This window comes from Brachyhypopomus gauderio, unplaced genomic scaffold (genome assembly GCF_052324685.1).
Source record: "Brachyhypopomus gauderio isolate BG-103 unplaced genomic scaffold, BGAUD_0.2 sc100, whole genome shotgun sequence".
Lineage (NCBI taxonomy): Eukaryota > Metazoa > Chordata > Actinopteri > Gymnotiformes > Hypopomidae > Brachyhypopomus > Brachyhypopomus gauderio.
In genome coordinates, this window is record NW_027506921.1 from 7501 (window position 1) to 25696 (window position 18196).

General features: G+C 43.8%; 1 protein-coding gene and 1 long non-coding RNA gene across 2 annotated transcripts in view; one reads left to right on the top strand and one right to left on the bottom strand.

Annotated features, from left to right (window-relative positions):
* Positions 1-17809, top strand: part of LOC143497133 (thyrotropin-releasing hormone-degrading ectoenzyme-like) — a gene marked incomplete at its 5' end in the record, with an annotated part of 20937 nt that extends 3128 nt beyond the window's left edge. The window contains 6 exons of the mRNA XM_076992922.1: positions 260-357; positions 514-621; positions 5943-6110; positions 14398-14538; positions 14826-14907; positions 16283-17809. Of these exons, the coding sequence (XP_076849037.1) occupies positions 260-357; positions 514-621; positions 5943-6110; positions 14398-14538; positions 14826-14907; positions 16283-16426 (741 nt within the window). The remainder of the gene's footprint in view (positions 1-259; positions 358-513; positions 622-5942; positions 6111-14397; positions 14539-14825; positions 14908-16282) is intronic.
* Positions 7167-13685, bottom strand: LOC143497139 (uncharacterized). Its single transcript, XR_013125696.1, has 3 exons — positions 13210-13685; positions 12290-12597; positions 7167-7427 (listed from the first exon to the last, which is right to left on the bottom strand). It is a non-coding gene; the product is annotated as an uncharacterized LOC143497139 (long non-coding RNA).
* Positions 17810-18196: the final 387 nt, after the last annotated feature.

Genomic DNA, 18196 nt, shown 5'->3' on the forward strand with positions numbered 1-18196 from the left:
AACACTACCCACCCACACACACACCCACCCACACACCTACACACTGAATGCTGACTCATGGCCCCTCATTAAGATAACCTTAACTAAGCTCTCATGGCCAAACATGGATGTGTCTTTAACCATCCGCTAATCCTGTTTTAAACTCGGAGCTAATCCGCTCACATAATTGAAGGATTCACGCCTGTTAAATTGTTTTCTGTCCCAGTGTCTTTAGTCTATGCTAATCCCCCCCCCCCCCCCCCCCCTCTTCCATGAATAGGACTTTGTTTTGAAACAAGTGGCTCCAAAGTACCACAAGCTGGGATGGCCGAGCACAAACCCAGACACCTCCTTCCTGCAGGCGGCCTACCAGACAGAGTGAGTCCAGACTGTGGTGCACCCCCCCCCCCCCCCCCCCAAAACACAGTCAAGAGCCACTCTAAACACTTTGTACAGTTGTCCCTTCTCTCTCGCCCTCACTCCCTCCTTCACTTAATCTCTCTCCCCTTGTCTCCTACCCCCCCCCCCCTCCAGGGAGCTACAGAGGGAGGTAATCATGCTGGCCTGCAGCTTTGGGAATAAACACTGTCATCGGCAGGCGATGACCCTCATCTCCGAGTGGATATCCAGCAACAAGAACAGGTATAAACAACACCCACCTACTTAGCCCACCAGCTACTAAATCACAAAACATCTGCTACACAACACATCTGCTAATATATCACGTATCTACACCTTTATATATACACTGTAGGCATAGTTTTGGTCATATTATATTAACTCTCTGAAGTACATGCTGCCAGTCACTCCTAAAAGCATACTATATCACTATATAACATTTTTCTTACAACACCATTATAAATAATGCTCACCAATAAACTTTTATTTTGAAGTGTTACCAGAAATACTTTCATTAATCAATATTAAATGCCATAATAATTATTGTCAATTAATAGACCCTTATTTTGGATTCATTGGTAGAACTGAAGCTATCCCTGTCCTCAATCCTTGTATTTTTGTTTAACCAATTACCAGCACACGTGCTGCCCCTGTGATTACGCGTGCTGCCCCTGTGATTACTTGTGCTGCCCCTGTGATTACGTGTGCTGCCCCTGTGATTACTTGTGCTGCCCCTGTGATTACGTGTGCTGCCCCTGTGATTACACGTGCTGCCCCTGTGATTATGCGTGCTGCCCCTGTGATTACGTGCGCTGCCCCTGTGATTACTTGTGCTGCCCCTGTGATTACTTGTGCTGCCCCTGTGATTACTTGTGCTGCCCCTGTGATTATGCATGCTGCCCCTGTGATTACACATGCTGCCCCTGTGATTACGTGTGCTGCCCCTGTGATTACGCGTGCTGCCCCTGTGATTACGCATGCTGCCCCTGTGATTACGCACAGTCATTGCTGGCATCAAATGTGCTGGTGGGAGTGACACTTTGAGAACAGGCGTGCATTTGGGGGGGTGGGGGGGTTGGGTGGAGCTAATGGGCATTAGACATGGAGCACGTGGCCCGGCACGAGAGGGGCGGGTGGCTTCACGGTGTTGGTAGCGTCTGCTGACAGGTTGAGACTGGATCAATAGGGCTCACCAGGGAAACATGCCAGCCACCGCCTCTGCACGCACCGTGTGCCAAGTGTCCATGGCAACGCCTATTTGCTGTCCCGTTGCTCCTCCTGGGAGCCGCGGTGATGTGGACGGGATAATTTACAGGCAAACGTGAGACGCTGTCAATACAGTGTAACGGGTGAAACGGAGCTTACAGGGGGGGCAGAACCAGGAGTGTGCGCCTGCACGTGGGTTCTGCCCCCTAGCAGGAGGTGCTGGTTCACCTGCCAGCGTTTCCCCTGTGGCGCTGGATACGGGCCTGAAATGACACGTGCATGCACACAAACTCTAGTACGGTGCATTCATGCATCACAAAAAACAAACAAACAAACTGGCCTTCACAGTTTCGTCCACATATTTCATCCATGTGCGCGTGTGTGTGCATGTTGTCGAGTTCATAATTCATATTGATCACACTGATATATTAAAAAAGCACAAGAGAACATATAGATTAGAGAGATGCTGCAACGGTTTGATGGAAAAAAGGGCCCACATTGATTAGTCAATAAAAACCTGGCCTTCACGATTTGTGGACTTACCAGCAGTGTCTCAGCCGCCTGGCCTTGTGTGAAGCCGTCACCCGGCTGTATCCCCGGTTCCCTGTGCCGCTGTGGCGACCAGCCACCCCCTTCTGGAGCGGCAAATAAAACCTCTGATTCAATATTCCGAGGATGAGCGCCCACTGCAGTAAAAGAGCGTCAGGTGTGTCCTTTGGCTTTATAGTGAAGGTGATGATGTAGGGGAGACCACCTGATCACAGACCTCCACACTCCCGGAGAATGAGAATCACAGCATACCCGGCAACACCCAGAACAGACACCATTCTTGATGATTTGGGCTCAGAGTTGGTAGCAACAGTTAGAACTTTTTTGTATAGAACAGTTTTGCCTTTTTTGTAAACAAGTTGCAGTGGCCTTATTTATAAGGGTTGTTATAAAGGACTGATGTGAAATTAACCTGTGCTTTCTAACTAATGCCACACTGTGATAAATTACTTCATTACGGCGTACTTGTGAGTGCAGAATTTTCACCACTGGAAGACATAATAAATAAATCACCTTTTTCCCAGGGAAAAAGCTGTAAGGTGTGTTTTTGTTATTTTGTAATAAGTAATCCACAGAATCTATAAAGTTTCACGATCCACATGTTGCCTCGGTGTTCTAATATCTGTTTTATTTGTTTCATGAAGCACGTGTTGAGGCCACAAGAAACTCATCTGAACTTTCACGTCAGGCCAAGAAATAATTCAGATGGAGAAAACCCCCACCCAAAAACACAGCTTGAAGTTATATACAGTTTCTCTTCTTTAGTTCGATTTTCACGTGACCTCCTGCTGAAGCAGGTTGCTGTAGTGCTGTGACCACAACTCCCCCGGCCCTTCCTGAATAATCTTTAAAAAACAGCAGAGCTTTATTGCCTGATGTAGGAGCACAAACAAAAGTTCACTCACTTTGATACCTTGAGGCCTCCAGAGACTTCGATATCTTTTCTCCACTTTCCTTTATACAAGCATTGTATGCATAGCCTCCTAGTTTCTCATGGGAGTCTGCTTCTAATGCAGACTTCACAAATGAGCTTCCCTGGTCTCCATAACACATCCTGCAACATTAAAACCCCGGTTGACGGCTCAGTATCTGAATTTCAATGTCAGTATGACAAACTTGAAACGCTGACAATACATTTTGCTAGGCAGCTCGCAAACTGGTATTCGAGTTACAGAGAGTTTAGTTATCAAGTCATTTGTAAAAAAAATTTAAACATTGTTAACCGAGAGAAGCCTGCTTCACTTGAAATATCTCAACACTTATATAATTATCTTTTAACAGTTAATGGACACATCCAAAATGAATTCTTCTTCTGTAGACCCTTCCTAGTCTTGGTGGTGTTAATGTGTATCAGCCAACCTATCTATTCCTCCTGATTACAGTTCCCAAGATTCACGAAACCATAGTTGCCAGAGGCTCTCCTTAAATCACTTGAGCCTTCTCAGACGTGGGCTTTGGAATGAGGAGGAAGAACTGAATATGCTCACTTGAGAATACATAGCTTAGTGGCTTACTTCATCCATAACGTTGGAGTAGAGCCCCAGCTCAGTCCAGCGTTTGCGCTGTTGACCTCAGCCGATAGTTTAACATTAGGCTCACGCAGCTCCCTACCACACAAGCAAGCATCAGCCTTGCTTGACCTTGGCATCGTCCGAGAGAGCGAGCGTTTCCATCCGAAACCGTGCTCCACCTAATGACAGAAGCTCTCAGGGTGTAATGGAGATGAGGTAGCATGCACACGCCAACGGACAGGTTTAGGGGTCAATGCTGTGTAGACACGACAACAAGCCAGTGTCAGGGTCAGGGTCAACCAGGGTCAGGGTCGGGGTAAGCCAGGGTCAAGGTCAGGGTCAGGGTCAGGGTAAGCCAGGGTCAAGGTCAGTGCAGTCAGGAACAAACTAGGCACATCCATCCATAATCATGGACCAGAATGCAGACAAAGGATCCACAACGATTCAGAACAAACTAAAACAAAAGGCAATTGAGAAGAACTACAGAAGACATTACAACAATAAACCAGGGGACATTGAGAAAACCGCCCCTCAGAAATACAGACGGAACTTGAAGACTTTGCAGAATGGAACTTGGATACGGATACACACACACACACACACACACACACTGGTTAATGGCACCTGAATGAGGAACAGGTGTGAACAATGATTGCAGACAGGTGCAGGGGTATATCGGGGTTTGGTGTTGCAGGTTTGGCTGGAGAGGAGACAGGGTGAATGGGAGCCTTCAGACCAGAGCCTCCGTCACAAGGGCATTCGTTACGCTGGGCTTCACCTTCTGGTAATGCCCTGGAAAGTTTTCACCTTCTCCAGTTTCAAAAGCAGCAGATGAAGTGGACATAAGCAACTCGTTTCTCTTGCATTATGCCGAGTTGATCACCCTGAGTGTAGACCACTCCACACCCTCTCAGGACGTCTGCTGCAGATGCTTCAGACCTTGTTAGCTGGGCGCGTCCTTCATCTCAGATCCTTTTGTCCTGTGGCACAGTCGAGTGTGATGTTCCTCTTCTCTGTAGACCACACTCTACCCGTGCAAGAGGCTTAAAATAATGTAGGTGGAGGTGAGTCGCCTATTAAGGCAAATGAGAACAGATTGAAAGATTTATTAGAATGCAATGCATGTAAGGTGTTTCTGGAGGTGATTGTGCTTGGATCACATGTCTAGTGGTCTTTGCAGAACACAAAAGAGTTAGACTCATATTTCTTGACTGAATGATGTATTAAAAACTGGTTAGTTGATTGATTACTTTACTGGTTTGGTTGGGTGGTTGATTGATTTTTTTTTTACACATTGTGGGCAATTTTAGCTGCATGTGACATTTTTAGTCGGGTGTTCATTCCAAAGCCTATCTGTATGATACCAGTAAATTCCCATCCCATATGATGAATTATGCAAAGGTAATGTCCAAACAACTGGAGCATGGTTTATGATTTCAGAATGCAGTTAGAATGAAAACTGTATGAGCCTTCTGAGAGCACTTCACTTGAAATTGGGCACGTTTGTTAGGGGGAGGTATGATCTACCTTGAGGACTGAACAAGATGTTTTAATGTGGCCGTACTGTCTTATGATGTTGGAGCTCATAACAAGATTACCACCTTTGTAAGGAAGTGGTTATTCTCTCCCCTCTCTTCTCTCCTCATCTCCCTGTTCGCCCCCTTCCTCTGTTTCTGCTGTTTCTAACTCCCTTGCTTCTTGAATCTCTTCACACACACACACACACACACACACTTCTTTCAGAGCTATTTCTTTATTCAGCCAGAGTCTCTCATCAGTAAACACTTAAACTTCTGTAATGCCCTTCAGCTCTGGAGAATGAAACAAACAGACAAACACACATTTATTCCAGACGGAAAGCTTTCAGATAGTCAAAAACAATGGCAATTGTGCATCTTTATACAATGCTCCATTAAACTAAATGCTAGCGTCAGCCTAGCCAATTTCCAGGAGATTGATGAAGCAAGCATGTCACCGCAGGACTGAACACAAGTGTTTGCCAGCCTGAGTGAGCCTCTCTGATATTGATGAGGAATAAAACTGATTTAGTGAACAATGGCAAATTATGCTTTTTCAGTTTGAGGGATCTAAACACACAATGCACACAACTACACCGCTCTCAGTATCAAATGTGATAAAATGTACAACTGTTCACTCACTATATGATAAGTAAACACCAGACCTCAGAGGTATAAATATAAAAGCTTAGTCAGTATTAATTTAAATTGAAAAGCAGTAGTGGTGAATATTAAAATCATGGATGCTGACATCAGTATGGTACCACCTGAACTCTTACAGGATCCCCCCGAATGTGAGAGACATCGTATACTGCACCGGCGTGTCTCTAATGGATGAGGACGTGTGGGAGTTCATCTGGATGAAGTTCCACTCCTCCACCGCAGTCTCGGAGAAGAAGATCCTTCTGGAAGCCCTCACCTGCAGTGACAACAGCTTCCTGCTCAACAGGTAGGAGCTGTCATGGTTACAGGAGGCCGCTTGTTTAACAGAAAACCTACTGGTTCTTAAAACATCCCACAGATTCTTAAGCTTCTGTATTGACGTAGTTGCTAGTGGCTGTGAAAACGCTGTGTCACCCTAAGTTTTCAGATTTTTGTTTCATTTCCAGAAAAGTTCACAACAAGGACCTGGTCTAAAACAGTCGGTTTCAAGTATCAAAATAAAACGCATTTATTTTATTAATTCTGGATCATTAGCTAAACACTTGCAGTGTCCTGCTGAGACGCTGGGTGATGCCAGTGCATGAATCACACTTTGATGATTCATACTCTCACTTTTCATCAAAAATAACTTTCCAGTTAGGATGTCAAACCTTAGAAAATAGGTTAGGTGCACACTTCAGTTCTGTGAGATCATCTGCAGATATGTAGAGGTGAAATGTGACGTCTTAATTCATCATTAGGCATGTTGAAATAACCTTTGATAATTTTTGCTGTCACCACATGATCTGCAGATATCACAAATATCTCTGCTCCACCCACGTGGACTGGTTTGGTTCGTCCCAGATCCATTTCTTCCTGTCCTGCCACTCACGCCAGTTCCATTCAGAGTTCCCTGAGGGGGAGTGAAGACAATGCCTGCAGCATGTAGGCACCTAGCCTGCAGGTCTCCACGGAGCTCTAAATCCTCTCAGAATTCAATAGCTCTTTGAAGGGGGTAACGGATTATCAGCCGGCCGGGCCAGGCAAAGGAGGTCCCAAAGCCCACAAGTGTTTTCAGCCTCGGAGGACCCAGTGTGGGGGCTGACAACTCCATTTATACTCACTCATCTACCAGTGTGTTCTATGAATACACTCAGAGGAAGGAACCTGGCTTCAGTCTCACACCTACTTGTCTACCTTTCTCAGGGTGGCACGTGTAATGCAGATCCAGACAGTGAGCTCTGCTGACATCTCTGGTGCTTTACATGGCCAATATGAAAAGGTAGAAAGCGTCAGGAGAGAAAGCAAAAAAACACTTTATCACTGCTGTAATTCCTCCATACTGTGTTTTAATTGGCACATACAGACATCAATGGGCACGTATAGACATTTACATCTTGTGGACATTTATATTAGCATATTGTGTCAGCGACACAGAATGTGAAAAGGACTTTTTGAAGACAGAAAATAACAGACTGAAACAACAAGAAAACTCCTTGACTCAACGATGGCACTCATTATGTTTTTAGATGATGTTTGAGGCTCCAGAAGAGCAGAGCGCAGGGTGGGAGGGGTGTCTCCGCTCTCGTCTCCCGTCGGTCTGCTGCGCTGGCTGCGTGCCAACCTGTGTACACGGAGGAGGAGTCAGTTTTGTCCTAGAAACATCCTCCGCTGGGTTAGGAAGGTGCTTCAGCAGCAGGTTGAGAAGATGCAGCAGCTGGATTTGCGTGGCTTGTAAGGAGCACACGCTCACTTTCTTCCTCCCGCATTAACCGGTGCCGAACAGTAGAACCAGTCGAAGGGGATTACCAGCTAATGATGTGGATATATATATACACACCCATCACCCACTTTATAAGGAACAACCTGCTAATATTGGGGAGGTGCCTTGTTTGCAGTAGTTTATTTGATGGCATTGGTTCCATGAGGAGTTAGACGTTCTTTTCATGGCCATGATTGTCGGTCATGATGTTGACATGATTGCATCACGTACCTCCTGAGATTTGTGAGCTGCCCACTGCCACTATGTCTCATGTTTTAACACATTCAAAGATCTTTTGGATTCAGAAATCGTGTGGGAAGAACTGAAGAACACTTGTCGTACTGTAATTGTCAAGAAGGTGGAGATGGTTGGGTCAATCAGGCTGCAGGTCGACATTTTATGATCAAATGTGCCATAAATAGATGGACATGGTCAGTGATATAATCTATTTGGCATTCTGATTAAGTTAGATTAAATGAAGCTTTTGAAAGAGGTCTTATTATATGCATTTTTGCATCGATCCAAATTTTATTCCTCATTGTAGGAAGGACCAGATGAACAGGTAGTCCTACTAACGAAGCCAGTAAGTGTGTGTATTGGAGAAAAATCTTTGACATCACACTATTATCTGTTCAAGCACCACCCACTCCAGACCAGGAATCAGGTATTATTGTACTATATTTTTATTGTATTATAATGTATTCTAAAGTCCAGGCCAGGTGTATGTACAACTCTCACTCTCTCATATATATCAGATATCGAGAGGCCATTAGAAATTTTTGTTTGGCATTCATATATGTGTGTATATATATATATATATTTATTTATTAGGTACACCTTGCTAGTACCGGGTTTGACCCCCTTTTACCTTCAGAACTGCCTTAATCCTTCATGGCAGATTCAACAAGGTACTGGAAACATTCCTCAGAGATTCTGGTCCATATTGACATGATAGCATCACACAGTTGCTGCAGATTCGTCAGCTGCACATCCATGATGTGAATCTCCCGTTCCACCACAACCCAAAGGTGCTCTATTGGACTGAGATCTGGTGACTGTGGAGGCCATTCGAGTACAGTGAACTCATTGTGGTGTTCAAGAAACCAGTCTGAGATGATTCGCGTTTTATGACATGGCGTGTTATCCTGCTGGAAGTAGCCATCAGAAGATGATACACTGTGGTCATAAAGGGATGGACATGGTCAGCAGCAATACTCAGGTAGGCTGTGGCGTTGACACGATGCTCAATTGGGCTAATGGGCCCAAAGTGTCCAGGAAAATATCCCCACACCATTGCACCACCAGCCTGATCTGTTGATACAAGGCAGGATGGATCCATGTTTTCATGGTGTTGACGCCAAATTCTGACCCTACCATCCGAATGTCACAGCAGAAATCGAGACTCATCAGACCAGGCAACGTTTTTCCAATCTTCTATTCAGTTTTGGTGAGCCTGTGTGAACTGTAGCCTCAGTTTCCTGTTCTTAGCTGACATGAGTGGCACCCGGTGTGGTCTTCTGCTGCTGTAGCCCATCCGCCTCAAGGTTTGACGTGTTGTGCGTTCAGAGATGCTCTTCTGCATGCCTCCATTGTAATGACTGGTTATTTGAGTTACTGTTGCCGTTCTATCAGCTCAAACCAGTCTGGCCATTCTCCTCTGACCTCTGGCATCAACAAGGAATTTGCGCCCACAGAACTGCCGTCCATTGGATATTTTCTCTTTTAGGGACCATTCTCTGTAAACCCTAGAGATGGTTGTGTGTGAAAATCCCAGTAGATCAGCAGTTTCTGACATATTCAGTCCAGCCCGTCTGGCACCATCAAGCATGCCATGTTCAAAGTCTCTTAAATCACCTTTCTTCCTCATTCTGATGCTCAGTTTGAACTGCAGCAGATCGTCTTGGCCTTGTCTACATGCTTTAAATGCATTGAGTTGCTGCAATGTGATTGGCTGAATCGACAATTGCATTAATGAGCAGTTGGACAAGTGTACCTAATAAAGTGAGTGGGGGGGGGGGGGGGGGGGGTGAATATAAAATATAAATATTAAATATATAATATTACACACTGTGTTGATGTGCCAAGCACACAGTCCAATGGTCGCTGGTGCACTGCTACCCACACACACACACACACACACACATACTCTCTGTTCCCAATCCCCTGATTATTGATTGTCTACACCTGTCCCTTGTTTGCTTTTTGTTTCAGCTTGTTGTAAACCCACAGAAACACGTGTCCAGTACTTTGTTGTTCCTCACTGCTGTGTGTACAGGAGAACCTCAGTGTTAGTTACGCCACTGCGTCTCAGCGCCGTGAGTGGAGAAACACTCTAAACTTCCATGTAAACTTCCCTCCAGGCACCTGTTGTGTGTGTGTGTGTGTGTGTGTGTGTGTGTTTAGATTCTTTTTTTACCTTTATTAGGTGCATCTGTTCAACTGTTTGTTAATCCTTTATCAGCAACTCAATGCATTTTGGCATGTAGACATAGTCGAGACATATCGCTGAACTTCAAGCAATGTGTCAGAATATGGAGGAAAGGTGATTTTTTTGTGACATTGAACATGGCATGGTTGCTGGTGTTAGGAGGGCAGGTCTAAATATTTCAGAAACTGCTACTCTGCTGGGATTTTCATGCACAACCATCTCTAGGGTTTATAGAGAATGATCCGAAAAAGAGAAAATATCCAGTGAGCAGCAGTTCTCTGGATGAAAATACCTCATTGATGCCAGAGGTCAGAGGAGAATGGCTAGACTGGTTCGAGCTGTTAAAATAGGCAACAGTAACTCAAATAACCACTCGTTACAACTGAGGTATGCAGAAGAGCATCTCTGAACATGTCAGACCTTGCAGATGGGCTACCAGAAGACCACACTGGGAGCATGGATCCTTCCTGCCTTATATCAGTTATTCAGGCTGAAGGTTTAATGGTCGTGGGTATGTTTTCTTGCCACATTTTGGTCCCCTTAAAACCAACTGAGCGTCGTTTAAACATCACAGCCTACATTAGTATTGTTATTGGCCCTGTCTGTTGCTTTATGACCACTGTGTACCATCTTCTGTTGGCCACCACCAGCAAGATGAAGCACCACATCTCCAAGCTGAAATCAACTCTAACTGATTTCTTGAACTAGACAGTAAGTTTTTCTTATTCAACTGGCCTCCAGAGTTTCCAGGTCTTGATCGAACAGGGCAGCTTTGGGTGTTGCGGAACATGAGAGTCGTGTCATGGGTGTGTGGTCAACAACACTGTAGCAGCTGTACCTAATAAAGCAACCTGTGTGTGTGTGTGTGTGTGTGTGTGTGTGTGTGTGTGTGTGTGTGTGTGTGTGTGTGTGTGTGCGCGTGTGCTCATCAGCCACTTTATTAGGTGCATCTGTTCAACTGTTTGTTAATGCTTTAGCAGCAACTCAATGCATTTAGGCATGCAGACATAGTTTCTACATTCAAAATTCAAATGATTATAGAGTGAAGTATATAAAGTTTCCAGAGAAACAGAATCCTTTAGACAGAGGAGTGTAAGAACATGGATTCTTATGTAAGTGCATGTCTAAACAAGTGCCATATGCAAAGCTTGTACATCAAAGCTTGACTGAACAACGATCTTTTGATTAGCATAACGCCAGCATGCTAATGATCACTCTGTAAGTTAAGGGTGCAGAAATGACTATGGAGCCATGCTAAGTTGTCATGTTAAGTGTCAGATAAACAGTAGGTGGGCGTTAGAAATCCATTATTAGTATACATATGCTAATTGGAAAAACAGTAACAGAGCCTCACTGTATGCAGCTTTAACTAATGGAATTAGCAGGTTCAGCTACAACATGGCAAGAGCACAAATTATGACAACTGTGGAGAATTCAGTGTCTTCCTTCTGACAAATTATTGCTGAAGGTCTGGCATTAGATCATGATGATAAAGTGTCTACAATCTGGTATGACCCGTTCATTGCCGATATTGACTTAGAGAGGTCATAACCAGGGTAATTTGGATAAAGAATTGTAAGTAATTATAAAGTCAGAAGTGTTTAAAGGTTTTGGATATGGAACCTACACTTTGCATAACGATTGATTTTGAGTACCTTACAGTCAAATTAGATTTTAAATGCACGCCTGTGAACGTGGTGCATGAAACTTGAAAACCCTGCAAGACATGGCGGGTGCAGTGATTGGAGGATATTTGGAGGATATTGTTTCCTAGCTGATCCATTTTCAGAACCCCTGCTGATACTCCTGCCTTGAGCAGAACGTCATTGATTTAGGTTACACTTGAATTTCACACGGCACACACAGCCCTCAGCTGACTGTATAAGCCCTGCATCAGATTAGATGAGTGTGTGTGTGTGTGTGTGTGCGTGTGCATGTGCGTGTGCATGTGCGTGTGTGTGTGCGTGTGTGTATGTGTGTGTGTGTGTGCGCGCTCCGCAGTTAGAGCCTCGTGTATAAAAGCACAGGAGAACTAGACTGCTCTTAGCCGGTGCTGTGGCACAGGTTGGTACCTTATTTGTCTTAGCCATGTTCCAGAGGTGTATGCTAAGACTGCATCATCTACAATCCGCCTCTCTCCTCAGTATGAGTAGGAGTGGTTAGCAGGAGTACTAATCTGTCAAAGAATATTTACGCGTCTAGAAAAGTCAATAAAGATCGGAAGGCACTGACCCCAACCATGAACTAGACAATGAGGAGGGTAGACAAAGAAAATGGGTCGATCCATTAGACTGACCTTTGTGTCGCGTGTTTCGCCTGGTAGAGGAACCGTTACTTCCACGTGGCTAGACTAAAAACAACACCAGGAGCATAAATTACGTTGAGCCAAATGCCACAGTGTATTGCTGTTTATGTGCAAGCAAAGCAAATCTTGTTCTCTTGGAAGGCAAAAAATTGCCATGTAACATCTCCACCGATCCACTTCTGGAAGGCGTTCTGACTGCAGATTGAAGACCCCTCCTCCCTCCATCCAGAGGGCCAAACTGGTCACCTTGCCTCATCTCCAAGATTTCACCGTTTTGCTGATCGTGCTTGCTGAAGGAACTGTGAACGAGGAAACAAGACAAGGAAAATTCTAAAATAACCGAAGATGTGTTGCCTTGAAGTCACTCTGCTGTAACTTCTACTTTGATTTGCAGCTGAAGAGATCTGTGTTTGGTCAGCAAGCCAATCATACATCCTGCCTACGCACTTCATCACCAATGTTATTTATCTGTGCAAGGCCAATCTGTGAGTAGCTTCCCATGAGACAGCCTCCACGTGTCTAAAATAACTGTGGTGAGACTCAAGCACACATATGGGCCTGCAGTGTGGCATTTTCACACACTATGTTCCCTCACAACACTCTACACCACAAGTGTCACTCCAGATACCAGCTGTAACACTGAAGTGTGAACATGCCAATATGGAAAACAGAAGCTACGAGAGAGGTGACTGCATGCTATTAACACTGAATAATGGATGCTCTCCTCCAAGCCATGTTCCCACTTTACCTGCTCCGAAACACTAGGAGTCTATTGGTTTAGTAATATGAACCTGTGAAGCATGCACAGATATAAGGCTTGTTGCCGTGGCAATAATCTTTTGGGTGTTTTCTGCAGAAAAGGCTACAATGTGAACTTGAACAGAGGGGGAAAGAAAAAAATTGTTACTTACTTAGGTGAGAGAGTAAGTCTTCTGGTTTTTAAAGACCGCACCAATGCAGTTATCTCACACGTGCCTGCAAATAAGAAAAACTCAACCCATAGTCTTATTTCCTGTTCTTTGTCTTAATCCCTACTTGATATTTTACACCAATTTGACACCTGAGTGTGTCTTCAGTTCTCTCTTCACGTCCATTCCTTTCCAAAGATCTTATGGTGTGATATTAATGCAAAACAAAAACTCTTAATGTGGTTTATATATAGCAGGATTGATATTCAGTCAAGTACTTCACCCAAGGATTCTCCTGTGAGCTTCCTTAAAGCTGCTGTCATGGATGTCAGGATAACGCAGCCGCTCACCTGACCTTCTACTGTTTTCTGAAACTCTGACGAAAGGAGGCTGGGATTATGTAGTCCTGCTAAATCAGGGAGGACCCAACTCCAGCCCTGGAGACCTAACTGTAGAGTTTAGCTCCTACACACCCAGTTCTCATACTCAGACACTGCTGTAGGACTTGAAGAACTGTCCATGAAGAGAAAGATTAAGCTTGAAACTAAAGTCTGGACATTCAGGAATGAAATTAGATATCATTATCCTAAATGTAATAAATGGATTGATTTCTGAATGCAAAAGTTAGCAATGAATAGTATCAATGTCCACTAAATGAATCTCTAAATGATTAGCTTTTAAAGTGACTCCAAAAATCACATGCTAACATGAATAAAATAAAATGATGGATGAAAAACATTATACTGTAAAGAAATTGCCAGAGGTCTTGAAACATGACAATATTTAGAACAGCTCATATGTAGTGCAACGGGTTGAAGGATATACATTGTAGAGCAACAATGCCTTTATAAAGCATGGGAAATATGCAACCATGGCAACATATTTATTTGCCATTCAGTTTTGTCTGTTTGTGTTTTGAAAACCATATAGACATCCACTTCCTCAAACAAACTCCACAAGTGCGGAGGAGATGTTTCTTGTGTATTATCTTCGTATTGACACATACGTCATTCTGTCCCCTCACAGGTCATGTAGACATCCAACATGCTCTTATGCTGAAATAAAAACACGCACACGACATCTAATGTGTCACTTTTAGCAACTAGCACATACAGTACAGCCTGTGTGATATACTCCACATGCCTAATGTGCACATTGGCCATAGCAATCTGCCTTCCTCTGTTTCCCCAGACTGCTCAACCTGTCACTAAGCTCAGACCTGGTGCCTGATCAAGACGTGATCGACGTCATCATCCACGTGGGACGTAATCCGCATGGGCGCCATTTAGCGTGGAAGTACTTCAGGGAGAAGTGGGACATGCTGAACTCCAGGTTCGCTTCTCGAGTAGCGTTCTAGTGATCATCAGCATGAGCCTTTGTCTAAATCCTAAAGTCTTGTCTCGTTTCTCCTATGAAATATATATGCAGTGTCTTGCCATGATCAGCTCACATCTCTGAATCTTAATTTTTCCTGTTTGTTTGTGGGGCTATAGAGCTCATAATGAATAATATTTATCGCTTCAGCTACGTTTGAGGGCCCTGGGCGTGTTGTGCGTTCTGTCTTGTAAACAGAAGAGTTTTATTGAGAGTGACTTTCTGACTGGTTTTCTTCTGCACAGGTATGGGGAGGCCTTATTTATGAACTCTAAATTAATCAGCGGGGTGACAGAGTTTCTCAACACTGAGAGTGAGCTCGCTGAGGTGAGTATTATGCTAACAGTCCTCTGCCAGCGCTGCTCTGTGCTAGCAGTCACTTTCAGTTAGCGTAGCCTTCGCGGGGCTCGGGGGAGGGGTGGCATTGTATGCAGTAATAAGGACATCAAAGCTTCAAAAATAATCGTCTTAAAAATGAACTTCGATGTACATTTAATATCAGCCAATTTACTTTAGAGTAAGGAAGAACTTTGTTTTGGAAAGCACAAGTTTTGTTTGCACTGAATTAGTTCTTGTTTGGCGGTTTGTTCAGGGGTTGTGGGTGTTTTGTCAGAGCTTTGAGTCTTTAATTTGCCATGAGATCAAAAGCAAAACAAAACAAAAAGCAGAAGGATTTCTCATTGATGTCTCTCTTACACCCACCAAAAAGATGTTTGGTGAAACTGTGCAACCCAATTAAATGTAAGGGAAATGACATTCAGTGGTCAGGTGCTTAAGTTTCTGTTTCTTTGTTACTTTTGTTGCTAATCTGAGCTGCTCCAGTTTTAACTGCAGCCAGCTAAATCTGCAGTGAACCTTTTAAAAGCAAAAAGAAAGAAAGAAAGAGAAAGGGGAAATGCGTTCATTCCTAAACAGCCGAACCCCAGGTGGCAAAGCATTAGAGTCAGCTCCAAAATTCTGTTTTCTTTTTATGATTCTGTCACATTCTTGCTCACAACTGATTAACCCTCATTGCCAAAATGGCCTCTACATTCATTTATTTAAATGCATTCAGTGTCTGTCCCCACGGGCCCTTGACTGCCGATGCCTGTCTCAGACACTGCCTCGCTGCTGTTTTCCACAGAGCCGGCGATCTCAATTTGCCTTTCCCACTGTAGCCTTAAGTAGAACGTTAGTATTTTGTCATAGACATCGAGTGCAAAAGGAGCAGCTTACAGGTTCTTTACACATTTGGGCACTCACATAAGGCGGGAAATAGCTTTGAGGTTTCCAGAGCTATCAGCTATAGATTAAAGGCTGTTGTTTGTACTAAGAGTTAACTTCCATCAAACTGGCATTGAGGTGCCTGCATTGTCAAAATGATTTATGACCAAAGTAGGTGTCTTTGATTTGTAATGCTACCCCATGTTTGCACCCCTACACAGATTGGATATGTATTGTTATCTCCTCAGTTACATGCCAGTCATTTGCATGAAGAAGCTTGATTTGGTATTCTGGTGCACCTCTACCACGAGGAGCCAGATATGTAGACATGCAGACTGCAGACACCCAACACTTGTTTGCTAAAAAGACAAACTCAGATATGCAACCCATGGATCTGCTAAGCGAGTTGTTCAGAGAGTGCACAAACCTCTAGTTATTTTAGTGTTTTAGGTTTTGCAGAAACAAGTCCCAGACTTTTCCTTTTGTCCTTTCTCATCAGCTAAAAGACTTCATCCACGTCAGTGGTGGCGGGGCAGTGTCTGCGTTCGGCCGAGCCGTGGAGATCGTCCAAGCCAACGTGAAGTGGCACAATCTTTACAAACAGCAGTTCTACCAGTGGCTGAGGAAACCGCCCAACGGCTAACCACACGCCTCACGCCCGAGCTGCATGGAGCCTCTACCATTCACTTATGGACCAATAACAATGGGAGGAGAAAAAATGTGGTTTTTTTCTGTTTTTCCGGGGGGGGGGCTTAATAGTCTGTAAAATCGAACCTATTGTTTCTCCCAGAAGAGGAAGGATACAGCCATGGAGGAAGCCAGAGATGAGGATGAAGGATGGGGCTAATGTTTCTTACTGCGAGCAGAACTGATGTTGAGTATTGCATGGTGGTGTTCATCTCTAGTTAGAGTCTTTTTTTTTTTTCGTTTTTTTCCAGAGTATCCCATCATTCCCTTTGACCTCATACACACGTTTTCTGCATGAATGTCATTTCCTTCCTCCGGTCCCCCAGTTTGCTGACGTTTGTCCTTCTCTGAACCCCTGCTCAGGTTAAATGAGTTCACTAAAGTTCCTGCAGGCCTCGTTACTACAGAAGGCAGACAGCAAACTCTACACCGTACTAATCTACACCGTACTAATCTTAGATAAGCACAAGGGCATCCAACATGACAATCAGTGTTTTGCTTGGAACAGTCTGACAAGAAGAACCAAGAGTGTGTGTTCGCTTTTTTTCAAGCCATAGAGAGAAGAGAAGAATGGATTCAGGTTGTGCTCTCTGTTGTGTGGCTATCGGCGTTATTGTGAGCTGCATATCGAATGGTTTTATGTATCTTGGTCTGGGGTCCATTACATTCATTCTTCATGAGTCCATGCCCCCCAGGTGAGACAGGCCCTGCCCTTTCTATATACTAGTGTAAATTTAGAGTGGAAAATAATGAGTGTCGATATGTTCATGTACAATGGTGCATACGGTGGAATATGGTGTGTGTCAGTCAGTCAGTAAGGCACGTGAGACATGTACCATCTCCATGAACAGGATGCTGTTGCTATATCATGGCTGGTTGTCATAGAGACAGATGGGGAGGGGGGATATGGACGGTAGAAAGAAAGCATGCAATATTCCTGTCTAAAAAATAAACAAATAAATGAACGTCTCTTTACACTCTGAAAAAGGCAACCATCATTCTGTAATGGGCCCATAAAACCTTCAGTCTTGTCCACAGTGTCAATCTCACAAACAAAATAGAAAGAGAAACTTTTTTTTACTTTTGCCTTTCAGCGCCAGGCTGTGGAAGTAAATCCTGAACAGGTCATTTGTTCTTCTGGACGTCGTATCAAAGGTCCCCTCGGCCACGTGTATAATATCACACTGTTCCTCCATGCTTCCGGCCTCCCCTTCCGTATTGTGTTTTGATGTAAGCGCTTTCTTTTCTAAATGAAAAAAAAATAATAATCCTCTGTGTTTTCAGCAGAGCAGTGTAGACATTTTACTGCTGACAATAAATTCTTTTGTATGGAAAGACATTTATGTCTAATTATGTCATTGTTACTGATGTGAATCTGTAAAGGTGGAAATATGACATTTCTCAGTGTTGTTCTGGAGGTGTATTCAAATGTGTTATATAAACATTATATATACTTTTATATTTATACTTATAAATATACATATATGTATGTGTGTGTGCATGTGCACATATATGAATATTAGGGCTGCAAAAAAGTTTAACTTTAATCTTTTATCTGCATAAAGTCATTAAAACACCTTGCATATGACTGAAGCTAAAGCAACAAAAAACCTATAAAAAGGTGTGTGTGTGTGTGTGTGTGTGTGTGTGTGTGTGTGTGTGTGTGTGTGTGTGTGTGTGTGTGTGTGTGTGTGTGTGTGTTGAGAATATTTAATGGCGATCTAGA